Below are 12,756 nucleotides of genomic sequence, written 5' to 3' on the forward strand. Positions count from 1 at the left end.
TCCATAGCCATAAATAATTATAGCATATTTAGTTTATTGATTTATGCAATGAATTATCCAAATAATACTATCATTTTTGGACATCTTCGTGAAATCTTATCGTTCTTATTTTTTTTGGCTACGCTTAATAAAGTACAGTATCCATCAATTTTGTTCGTGTTTTGGTGGGACTTTCATCAGTTCATGTTTGTATTGTGTATTTGTGTCAAATTAAGGTACTACATAAAACATTAGACTTAAAAGATTTGAACCAAAATAGAATCAAGAATTAAGAATATTTAATGAAATTAGCACGAAGATGACATAAACAATAGTTCAAATTGTGATCCTACATAAAACCCACTCATATTTGTTTGAGATTTCAAATTTATTGAATTTTCAAGATAAAATATTGAAACACTTGCATTATAACATATTTGTTGTACTTTTAATTAGCAGGTTATTAAGATTAGAAAAAAATTATTATAAATAAATATTGTAAGCATTATGAAAAAAAACAACAGCCCATGACTTGAGTTATCCCAATCTATTTGGCAAAACAAATAAACAAATTGTTGGGCCTAAACACATTTACAGAATCTTGTAAAATATTAATGTTAATGGACCATAAATTTAAATTGTAGTAGTAGTAAATAGTCCAAACCCAACCTATTTTCTTTGGGAGTTGGGCCACAAGGCATACAACTATATATATATATATATATATTCAGTCTTCAGATTTAAGAATGGAAAGCTATGCTCGAGCTTATGTCCTTGCTAGCTCGAATTTGACTCATGTGATACATACCATTAAATTTGTAGTCGAGCTCATTAAAAGTTGGAGAAAGGCTAAAAAATAATTCAAAATGTTCCATATGGTATCGATTTTCAGTGACGAATATTCGTATATTAAGACTATCGAAAAATCTATTAAAAGTTTGCAAACATGTCCAATTAGCATGCATAAAGGAATATGAAGATATCCACAAGTTGATTGACCGAATCGGGCACCAAAGTAGCTTCACTCAATCCTATAAAAAGAGGTTGTATTATTATGTCGGACAATATTGAATCCCCAAATCAAAATCCCGAAGCTGAACATCTTCCGCCTTCACCCACCACCGCCATGGCCGAAATCGAGCAATCGCCACCAAATGCCACCGTCGCCGCCGCCGACAAATTCCCCAACGTTTCCTTCAGCATCTGGCCTCCGACCGACCGCACGCGCGAGGCCGTGAAGAACCGCCTCATTGAAACCCTCTCTTCCCCCTCCATTCTCTCCAAGCGCTACGGCACCGTTTCGCGCGAAGAAGCGGTCGAAGCCGCCAAGCTCATCGAGCAGGAGGCCTTCGAGCTCGCTGGAAATGCGGTGTCTGCTGATGACGACGGCATCGAGATTTTGCAGGTCTATTCCAAGGAAATTAGCAAGCGGATGCTTGACACCGTGAAGGCCAGATCTGGAGACTCGGCGGTTGCTCCGGAGCCTGCGCCGGCGACCGACGAGCCGCACAAGGCGGAGGAGGAGGACGCGGGGTCATCCGCGCCGCCGCAGAGCGAGAAAACCGAGTCTGTTGCCGATGATGAATGAGTAACTGACATGCTATTTAAATTTTCGCTTTAATTTCTATTTTTTCGCTAGTGATGTCATGCCGATGTTTTGTTATGATGAGATTGGGGATCTACTTGGTATACTATTACTGTTATGTAATGTGGATGCTTTGTTCTATATATATATATATATATATATTAGGTTATTTAGCTCTTTATCGAAATTTGCCTCTTGATTTCTCATTTTGTGCTTTAGTTAACTGGAATTTCAATGTAATGCTTAAAAATTGAAATCTTGTTGAAATTTTGATGCTAATTGGTGATAATGGACTTCAACTTGGTAATTCTTAGTTTGAGAATCATTACATATAGCTGTAAAGATTGCTCCATGCCATTAGCTTTGCAGTGGTGTGGTGTGTAATTATTCACCGCTTTCAGTGCCTGTCACATGTGCATTTTGCAGTAAATGAGGTTCATATGGGATATGTAAATGGAGTTGATATCATGTTGAATCTTTATTACGCTTGATCTTTTGCTGGGCGTTCGGTGAGGAGTGATATGCCTGTTTATTCAGATGTTTGGATGGACTTGCTATCAGAACCTTCCTTCCAAGCACTTCATGTTGCTATACATTGAGATTGTAGTTAGCTAGTCCAAATTAATTGTCACATTTGGTTTACACTTTACAGTGTAGGGTGGTAAAGGCCTTTGCTATTGGTTGCAGTTGGTGTTTGAGTAGGCTTTAAGTTGGGTCTATTGTTACCTTTAAATGATGGATCCAAGGTTAGTGGGGTTTTATCCAGGTAGATTAGTGGCTTGTATCCAGAAATTTCTTCCACATTTACGACTTCACTTTAGCTTTGCTTTCTAAGCAAGACTACCTCTAATCAGCTTATCATAGGGAGCCATATCCTATTTTAGGATAGTGTCGAGTTCCTAGGGACATAGCTTAGGTGATTCAAAAGTTAGGTGGATTGATTTACAACATGCATTTGGCCAATATAAAGTGGCATAGGAGAATGGGAAGCAGTGAATGTTGTTGTGGCTGTAAAGTCGAACATATCACCAAACCGCTGTGATCTCCTCCTATAACCCCACACTTGGTTGACGGGACGGGTGTAGGAATTTAGTTGAATTTATTGTGTTGCTTCTAAAAAAGGTGAGACAGGTAGAAATGTGATTGCCTGGGGCCTTGGACAGCAGGGTTTAGATCACATGTAAAGCAGCCCCCACCCCCCTCCTGATGTTCTCATTTTGTGAATAAGATATTGGAATAAGTATTCTGCTGAGTTAGGTGTCCATGATAATTGATCTACACTGTTGTCTAGAATCTGAAATATGCCTCTTTCATGACTTATTTTTATGGTGGCCATCTTCAATTGAAGAGTGTTGCTACAGTTTAGGGTGCAATTCAAGTTAAAATTGGTTAATCTTTCTGTTAACTTTTTTATGAGGTATTCAATCTGCGGCCTCGATTCACCTGACTGGAGGAGTTGTGGTGCAACACCCCGAGTTCAATAGAACCGTTGTCTTAGCATATCATATAGTACTCCACATTATTGGCATGTTTATTTAGAAGTGTTCTTTTGAATTGGTACTTTGTGTGGATTTAAGTGTAGAAAAAACTTTGTTACGATTAAAAATTTACAGGCTCATAGTTTTAATATCTTTTGTATCTTGTAAGACTGTGTGAGTGAGTGCCTTCTAGTTTTTCTTTTCTTTACCAAATCAAATGTCAAATTTGTCTGTCGAATGAACAAAAAAGACTCCATATAAGAAGAAGGCCTTTTGTAGATTTTCTTACACATCCTGGATTTTTGATATATACTCATATTTGTACAAGAAAGTCGTTCTTCATCTATAATGTCTTGACTAATTCACTCAATTCTTTAGTACATATTCAATATTCTTATCTTAACTCTTTCAAAATTTTCCCATTTTCAAAATAACCTTATAACACTCATAAGAGGATGATTAGTCTTTTATATTGGAGCAAGTTATAAGCAAATTTACCATGAATCAATTTAACACCGGATGACTTTAGTTACACTGTAAAGATATTGAGTTTATCACTTGATTAAAATTAACAATCTTAAGTAAAAAAAAAGTATATAAAGCTAGAGGATTGTTCTGCTAGGCGCCCCAACGTGGGCGCTTGGTGAGCGACAAATGATGTGGCAATCGTCATTAGCAATTTCCTCTCTTTTTCTATAATTTCATCTCTCCTCTCCCCTCCCCTCCTTCATCATTTCTGCTCATTCTCTATCCCCCTCTCACTACGATTCAGCAAAATCAAGATTCTTCTCTAAATCTATTTTTCAAATTTCTTGTATACTCAATTATAGCAATCTCTATTTTTTTATTCAACCGACTTCTAAATCATCTCATTCCTATCTATAATTTTTAAAGAGTAAAATTTGTGAACCATGGCTTCATTCTCTCTCGTCTGTAATTTTTCTTTCTCACCAAATTCTCCTACCTCTATCAAGGAGCTTTTCACCATAGAATCAATACTTCTAACTATTTAATGTATACAAATCGTTCCTACAATTCCCATGGACTTATTTTTGCATCTGTCAAAGAATTTATGCACTTAATGTTTTCATCAAAATGGGTTTCTTCCAATTTTTCCTCAGATTTTGTGAAATCAAGTGTACAAGCTTTTACATATGTTTTCATTTAATAGATCTCTATAAGGAAAAAAAATTCTTGTTCTGCATTTAAACTCGTATTGATATATTTTCTTTCACTAAAACACGAAGATTAGATTTTGCAATTACATCCACTACAATAGTAATCCCTTGTCAGTCTAAGCTAAAGACTGAGAAATTGTTTTCAAAATCCAAAAAAAAGGTTGCAGATAGAAAAAGTAAGTTACAAGAAAGAATAGGGGAATAGGGAAGATGACAACAAGATTTTTCCAGGACGATAAAACATATCAAATGAAGGAATTTTCATATGACTCTAAAATTGCACAACAAAATTGATGGCAGATCACAGATCAGAAAATGAAGATGGACATAGGAGTAGAAAAGGGACGAGGAGGAGAGAGGAGGAGATACAGGAGAGAGGAAAGAGGGAATTAAAAATGAAGAGAGAAAATTGATAATGGCGTTGCCACGTTACTGGTTGCTCACGAAGCGCGTATATTTGTCGGCCAGCATATCAATCCTCTATACAGCTATAGCAGAATGAGAACAATCTCCATCCCATATATACTATATTTTGTCAACTTGGGTCTCCTGTAGATTAAGATTCAGATTATAACATGAGTTATGTAACTAAACAACCTATGTGCCACACTGTTTAAACTTGGGACTTACAATAAATTTAATGTCAAGTTATTTTTTAAGACCCATAGACGTAATTGTTCAAGTATATTAGCCTTCAAAATAAAGAAAAGTAGTAGTATTGGCAATGAGACTATAATTGGGACCCTCAAAATGAAATATTGGACCGGATATTAGGGATGAAAAGAATTGTGTTTAAAGATACTACCACAGGCTGTGCATATCTTTTGTACTACATGATAAAAGTTCCAATAACATTTTAGTAAGTTTTTCAACACAAAATAGATTTAATCATTTTCTAGAATTTTTTGCAAGATGTCATCTATACGACGAAATCTATAGTACATAAATTCAAACATAACCAAACACCAAATATATAATTTTAGAATTGTTCTAATTTCCCTTTATCGAATGGTTCTAATTTCTCACGTATATGCTATACTACAACATGATCTTAGAAAATAATCTCTGGTCTACTTTTAACCATATAAAACATTTCTAATGGCCAGGGCCTTTCCTGCTTGGGCCTGAGGCCAAAATGATCATCAAACCTCTAATTGATATCACATTATCACTCATTCTTCTTGAATTTTCCGAAGAGATGATGATGAAAAAGATGAAGACATTGATGTTGTTTCAACAATGATTGGGTTTTTTGCTCCTTCCTTTCCGCCACCTCTAGGTGAGGTGGAGACTGGCTGGAGGGTTCGGCGACAGTCAGCCGGAGAAGACTGCAAGCTCATTATCAATAACACTGTTATGATAAGTGTGGAAGTCTTGAATATTGATGATCTACTATTTTCCATCTTTTGGGAGGAATGTATTGCTGATTTGTTGAGGTGGTTTGATGTGGTGAAGTGTGGAATGTGGAATGTATTTATAGGATGTGGAGTGAGGTGCTCATTCAAGCTCATTATCAATAACACTGTTATGACAAGGAATTTGACTTATTGGGAGAGTATATGTTACTCTTTATCTTTTTTTTTCTTTGAGGTGGAAAATTTAATTAAAACTTGTGGGAATGTTTTGGTTTGAATGAGCATTTTGACTTTGTTGTATATTTATGATTTGGTATATGTTGGAAGATATCTAGTATCAATTTCAAAGATTTGATCATGTGTCACAATAAGATGATGTACTATAAAGGTATCACTGCAATTCAAACCACATCACTTTGGATATTCTTGCAAATAAGTTCTGGTTTTTTGAAGTGTCACAGCCTCTCGATTTGTTAAATACCCCATTCTTTTTGCATTTATTATTATTATTATTATTATTATTATTATTATTATTATTATTATTGAGTTGAGATTTAGACAATTGTTCAACTTTGGAACTCATTGGTAGAGGGGATTTCGTGAAGCTTATCTATCGTATGGGTTGTCTTGGTTAATTGTTAATAACCTAAATTATCGGAAAGCTCGAACTCCATAGTGTCAACTTTCGACTTAATTGCTCAGTCGTCCGAACTTCAGAAGGAGAAATTGATGAACCAGGGGTTATCTAGACAATGGACTACAATAGGTGGCAACTTTTTTACAGACATATAATAAAGTTTGAACCATGAACTTCATGTTATAAATGTATAATACTCCCTTCGTCTTAAGAAAGATGACTCAGGGTGACACGAGAGATTAAATAAAATATTTTTATTTTAGTAATAAATTATTGAAACAAATAAAAAGAAAAGTAGATATATTTAGTGAGACATCATGAGACTATTGTTATAATCCAAACAAACTAAAACACACTGTCGATAATAGCGGTGCCTATGTCATATTTATTCATGGAATTGCTGTCTTTCTCTTACCTTCATTTCCTGACCATTTTCCACCTAATTATATACAAATATAATATCGATTTAATATAGTATATAAGTTAACAGAGGCGTGATTTTTCAGTTGACTTTTTTAATTAAAAAGTTTGTTTAATAAACTAAAAACAAGGTGATCGGTGCGTGTATTTTCTAATTTTCTTTGAAGTTGATTGCTTACGTATATCTTTAGAATTAATTAATGCTATCATTCCTTGCTATTTAGTTCATTATTAAAATAGAAAAAACTAAACGATTTCTTTCTCACAGTAGCTCTTTTATGTTATATGATATTTATATTTATTTCTAAAATTCAAGGATTAGTTTTAATATACATGTATACCACCTTGCTAGATCTTCATGATCAAAAATGGCTGAAATTGATTACATGTCTTCACAATATTAAAATATATTTATGGTTTGAATTCATCCCTATATTATAGCAGTATCTTATTAAATTCATAAACAAATTCAACATAAAATTATGTATATGTGAACGCAAATAGTAGGTATATATAGATAGATAATGAGATTTAGTACTCCACTCGATCTACTCAAAGAATTTGACTGGTAGTACTATATAATTGTCGAGCATAAAAAAACTAAGTTCTGCTATTATACTATCCACTCGATCTACTCAAAGAATCCAAAAATATAAAACAAAGGAAAAAAATTCGAAACACAAATTAATTTAAAATATTTCAATTTGCTTCAACTAAAATTTGTGAAGCCCCAAATTCCAATTCCACCCATTTGTAAATTTGTTAACCTACCCTCTCATAGTTTATGGGCAAAAAAAGGGAATAAAGTCGAGGTAACATTTGTTATTTTCAAGCTCTAATTGAAGAGGAAATATGATAGTACCTAATAAGAAGCAATACACACTATTCTCCATGAGAGATAAAAGTAGTATCCAATTCAATAATTCTAACTTTTGATGCTATTATACTTATACTGCTTTTGTCCACAAAGTGTTTGATTCATTTTGCCATTCGTCCACAATCTATTTGTTTACTTCTATTTTTAATAATTATACCCCACACAACCAATTAATTTTACCATTAATATTACAACTTCTTATTTTCGAAAATTTTTGGCCCATTATAATTATTATTCTTAGTACAAATGACACTCTTATTTTACTTATAATACATTCATGATCAACTAAATTGCTCAATTTTGAGACAATATATCATAATATACTCAAATGGAGGTTTTTTCTAGCCAATTATTTTGGACCAACCAAATTTTATATTCACAATAAATAGGTGAGAATAAGTTCAAAATTGATGGCAGCCCCATGTTTTCTGCCCATTTTGTCTACAACACAGTCAATTCTGTTTTTTATTTTAGATTTTTAACAAAATTGCCAAGTAGTGAAAAAAGTGGATATTAACCCAAAATAATAAGAGAAAATATTTGTGCATTTTTTTAGTTCAAAATAACATTTGGAAGTCTTATTTTAATAGTGCAAATTATAAAATTTCAATATTTTGCTTAGATTTTTCTAGTGGAGGAATGGATTCATCTTATTTTCCGTTTTATGTTACTTATGTAAGAACCGTTTTACTGAGCTATATGATTGATAATTAAGATCCTTTTAATAATTTTATGTGTCTTTTATTAATTTTGTGGTTTGGAAAAAGTGAGAAGAGAAATGAAAAATATATGGAGGAATTGGTTTGGGTTTGTAAGAATTATTTAAGCCCAAGCTTTTAGGGCCTATTTGTGTCTATATCCAAAATAAAGACTTGTTTGAAGCCTAATGTAGCCGGCCAAAAATTGAGGGAGAGGACTCGATTGACATCCCTAATAAATATAAGTATGTAAATATTGGTGTAGGTAGACATTTTGTACAGGAGCGAAGCTACTTGGGAGGGGTAAGGGGCAAATGCCCCTCCTCAACATATTTTTTTTATATCATTTTGTTTTTAAATTTTTTTCAATTTTTCCAATTTCCTTTATAAATGCCCCACCTCAAATTATTAAAATTTCTTTATAAAAATATTTTTGCCTCTTCTGAGTTGAATTCCTGGATCCGCCCCTGATTTTGTAATAGGCATACTACATTTTTTTGTGTCACGAAAACTATATGACTATATCTTTAAAGAGACAAATTTCTCCAATATTAGGCAATACAAAAAATGCAAAATAGTGACGGAATTAGTGACAACAGCGGAAATTTCAATAATTAGTGACGGATAAGTGACTGAAAAGCGCCAGTCACTAATTGGTGACAAAATAGCTCCTCACTAATCCAAATTTATCATGGCAGCCACCTTTGATTTCCGTCATTGTAACTTTAGTGATGGATTTTTCTGTCACGAATATTTTTTACTAACAACCTTCGTATTGACGGATCTATTGATACTTAGTCCGTCACTAAATCTGCTTAGTGCCTAAATTTCGCGGATTAGTGACGGAATAATCCGTCACTAAATTGCGAATTTTTTGCAGTGAGGCAATTGATATTTCTCAATCTTACGATTAAAATCTTCATGCCATAACATGAGGAGACAGCATCAGCATTTTAAGCACTTATTTAGGTTCCAAAAATTGCTTTTATAAGCTAGTTTACACAATTTTGCTTAAACAAACTTGTTAATCAATTCAAAGAGGAAATGACTCGCTGTCACATAAGTGATTTACCATTAATTATTAACATTGGAATTTTCGTTTCATTTGTCTCTTCTATTCTTGCAAATTCGATAATTCTCAAAGGACAAAGACATCACTTTAATTTATTCTCACATTAAATATATAATGAAAGTTAATCCACTTTGTTATCTAATATCAAAGCCAGTCTGTACAAAGCATCACTTCCATTGAGACGAAAATGGTAGGATTTAAATTTATAATTCGGTTAAATGCGACCAAGATTTTAATAAATAAAATTCACATAGTTTCCACCGACCACACCAAAATAATATCGAACGCCCCAAATAACAAAAGCCGTCTAAGGGCGTCAAATTTTTAACTAATTAATTTCTTGAGCTTCACTATAATCACATCACACTATCATTGCATTAATTCTTGCATCATTGTTTGTGTATATATAAGCACTTAAACTTTCAACTTACAAACATTCAAGAAATAGATAAACATGGAGTTAATCAAACACCTCCCTTTTCTATTTCTTCTAACATTATTGTCATACCATGCTAAGTTGGTGTTAGGAGAAAGATCAAGCTACATTGTCCACATGGACAAAACCCTAATGCCAAAAATCTTCCCAACACACATCCATTGGTATTCATTCACCATCAATTCACTCAAACTCATGACCACGAATTCATTCGACGATCATCGGAAGCCGCTAAGACTACTCTACACCTATGATAACGCCTTCCACGGATTCAGTGCGGTGATGTCCAAATCTGAACTCGAAGCCCTTAAGAAAAACCCTGGCTTCGTCTCTGCATATATCGACAGAGAAGTGTCACAGTTGACACTACCCACACGTTTGAGTTCCTATCTCTCAACCCTTACACGGGTCTTTGGCCGGCTTCCGGGTACGGGAAGGACGTCATCGACACTGGGGTCTGGCCCGAAAGCCCTAGCTACAACGACGACGGAATGACGGAAATACCCTCGAGATGGAAAAGGGCGTGCGAGGCCGGGCAGGATTTCAACTCCTCGATGTGCAACAAGAAACTCATCGGAGTCAGATACTTCAACAAGGGCGTCATCGCCGCGAACCCGAACGTCATCATCAGCATGAACTCCGGCAGAGATACGGAGGGGCACGGGACCCACACGTCGTCCACGGCCGCCGGAAACTAGGTCGGAGGCGCCTCGTTTTTCGGGTACGCATCGGGGACCGCAAGAGGCATCGCCCCACGCGCGCACGTGGCGATGTATAAGGTCATTTGGGACGAGGGGAGTTACGCCTCCCACGTTCTCGCCGGAATTGATCAGGCCGTCGCCGACGGAGTCGACGTGATCTCGATCTCGATGGGATTCAACGACGTCGCATTGTACGAGGACCCAATCGCCATAGCTTCGTTCGGAGCTATGGAGAAGGGCGTTTTGGTCTCGTGGTCGGCCTGAAACGCCAGGAGTATTGGGAGCTTGCATAATGGGATCCCGTGGGCGTTGACCGTCGCGGCCGGTCCGTTGACCGGGTCTTCGCCGGAGGTTTGACTTTGGGGAATGGGGAAAAATTTTCCGGCTGGACCACTTTTCCGGCGCCGGCTCTTCTGAAGGATTTGCCTCTCATTTATAGAAAGAACATATCTTATTGCAAATTACCGGCGGATCCAGGGGGGCAGGAGGGGGCGACCGCCCCTTCCCGGCCGTTCGGAGAGCCTAAATGTTCCTTATAATCGATCCTAGCAAAAATCGCCCCCTCCGTGCATAAAAAAATATGAGTTTTCAATGAATGTTGTGTTATAGTTAGTATCTTAGTGGTTATGTTCTTGGACTTTTAACCAAGAGGTCCATGATCAAGCCTCAATAAGACCTTTCTTTCTTTATTTTATCAATTCATATGACTTCTTATTACCAAATTAAACCATTGAAATACTTTATGAATCTATATTTTTATTAGTTTACACATATTATTTTATTATACTATTAGTTAAATATTTTTTTAATACTATATTTTACTATTTATTATTAAAAAATACTTATTTTATTTAATTTTTATTGCATCTTATTAGTATATCAAAATAAACATTTGAAATATTTATGGAGTTTAAATATTTGCTATTTAATGTAGTATTATTTTTTATTTTTAATTAAATATATTATTTAATTTTATTCTTAAAAATTATATTATTTTTTTAATATTTAATTCCGCCCCCTCCGTATTCGAGTTCTGGATCCGCCAATAATTATTGCAATCACACACAGGCTTTGTCAACTATTGGTTACTCTATAGTCATATGCGAAAAAGGCTCTGTTTACGGCCAAATGCGATTCATTGCCAACTCAAGCGTCGCCGCCGCAGTCTACATCTCCGATGACGCCTACTTATTCGAGTTCAGCGAATTCCTGAACCCGGGCGTCATCGTCTCCACTAAACACGGTAAAAACATAATCAACTACGCCACCAAATCCCATGGCGGTGGCGTCGTACACCTCCCGAGGCCCGGCGCCGAGCCACCCGGGCATTCTGAAGCCCGATTTGATGGCACCCGGAACCCTGGTGCTAGCGTCCTGGGTTCCCAACACTCCGGCATCCTATATTGGATCCAACATTGTTCTAACGAGCGATTTTATTCTGGCGTCGGGCACATCGATGGGTGTCTGCGCTTCTGAAAGGCGCGCACCCGGAGTGGAGCCCGCGGCGATCTGGTCGGCCATGATGACCACGGCCGACCATCTAGATAACACGCGGGGCCACATTAGGGACTCGTTTTTTAATTACGAGATCGCCACTCCACTCGCGATGGGGGGCGGGCCAGGTCGACCCGACCCGGGTCTTATATACGACGCCACGGCCCAAGACTACGTGAACCTGCTCTGCTCCATGAACTACACAAAAAACCAGATCCGAACCATAACCCGATCCGGTTACATGTGTACTGACCCCTAACCCGGACTTGAATTACCCATCGTTCATCGAGGAAAACACGAGATACGACGTCGTTCAGGAGTTTAAGTGGACGGTGACGAACGTAGGAGGCGGGGAGACGTCGTATGAGAAGCAGAGCTACTCGTTGAGGATCGCATACGCCGGAAATATGAGTGGAGTGGTGGCGTCTGGTGAGATAATTTGGGTGGAGGAAAATGGGGTGCACAAAGTGAGAAGTCCGATTGTGGTGGCTCCGATGATTCCAGTTTGGTGATTGCATTCGTGGAAATAATGGGGCGCAGGCCTAGTGTTCGATGAAATGTCCAGCTTTGCCTCTTCTTTTAGGCCCAATTCTTTCTCGTTTCAGCTAACTTAACCTAATCCATCGGCTCACACTTCATTCTAGCTCCTCTCGAATTGTGATAAATATTCATATAAATAGTGGTAACATATTTCTTTGATAAAAAAGATTACATCTTACAAGCAATACGACAAATTAAAAAAAAACCCATATAGTTTCAGATTTTCAATAGTAAAATTTTAATAGACATGCATGGAACTATTTTTGTACAATTAATAAGATGAAATAACACAGCCAACCAAAAAAC

At 36.4% G+C, this 12,756-nt stretch overlaps 1 protein-coding gene and 2 pseudogenes across 1 annotated transcript; all 3 read left to right on the forward strand.

Moving 5' to 3' along the window:
* The window catches only part of LOC121758920, a 126,407-nt pseudogene that overhangs the window by 85,994 nt on the left and 27,657 nt on the right, over window positions 1–12,756 (forward strand).
* On the forward strand, window positions 939–1,745 carry LOC121758930 (MFP1 attachment factor 1-like). The gene has a single exon (XM_042154367.1). It carries the CDS (start codon window positions 1,034–1,036, stop codon window positions 1,565–1,567), a length of 534 nt encoding a protein of 177 aa, XP_042010301.1. The 5' UTR covers window positions 939–1,033; the 3' UTR covers window positions 1,568–1,745.
* On the forward strand, window positions 9,734–12,422 carry LOC121758916 (annotated as a pseudogene).

The sequence above is a fragment of the Salvia splendens genome, chromosome 12 (genome assembly GCF_004379255.2).
Source record: "Salvia splendens isolate huo1 chromosome 12, SspV2, whole genome shotgun sequence".
NCBI lineage: Eukaryota > Viridiplantae > Streptophyta > Magnoliopsida > Lamiales > Lamiaceae > Salvia > Salvia splendens.

What these genes read in the sequence shown, in the direction of transcription:
- LOC121758930 (XM_042154367.1), top strand. Translation starts at nt 1,034, where the DNA reads ATGTCGGACAATATTGAATCCCCAAATCAAAATCCCGAAGCTGAACAT.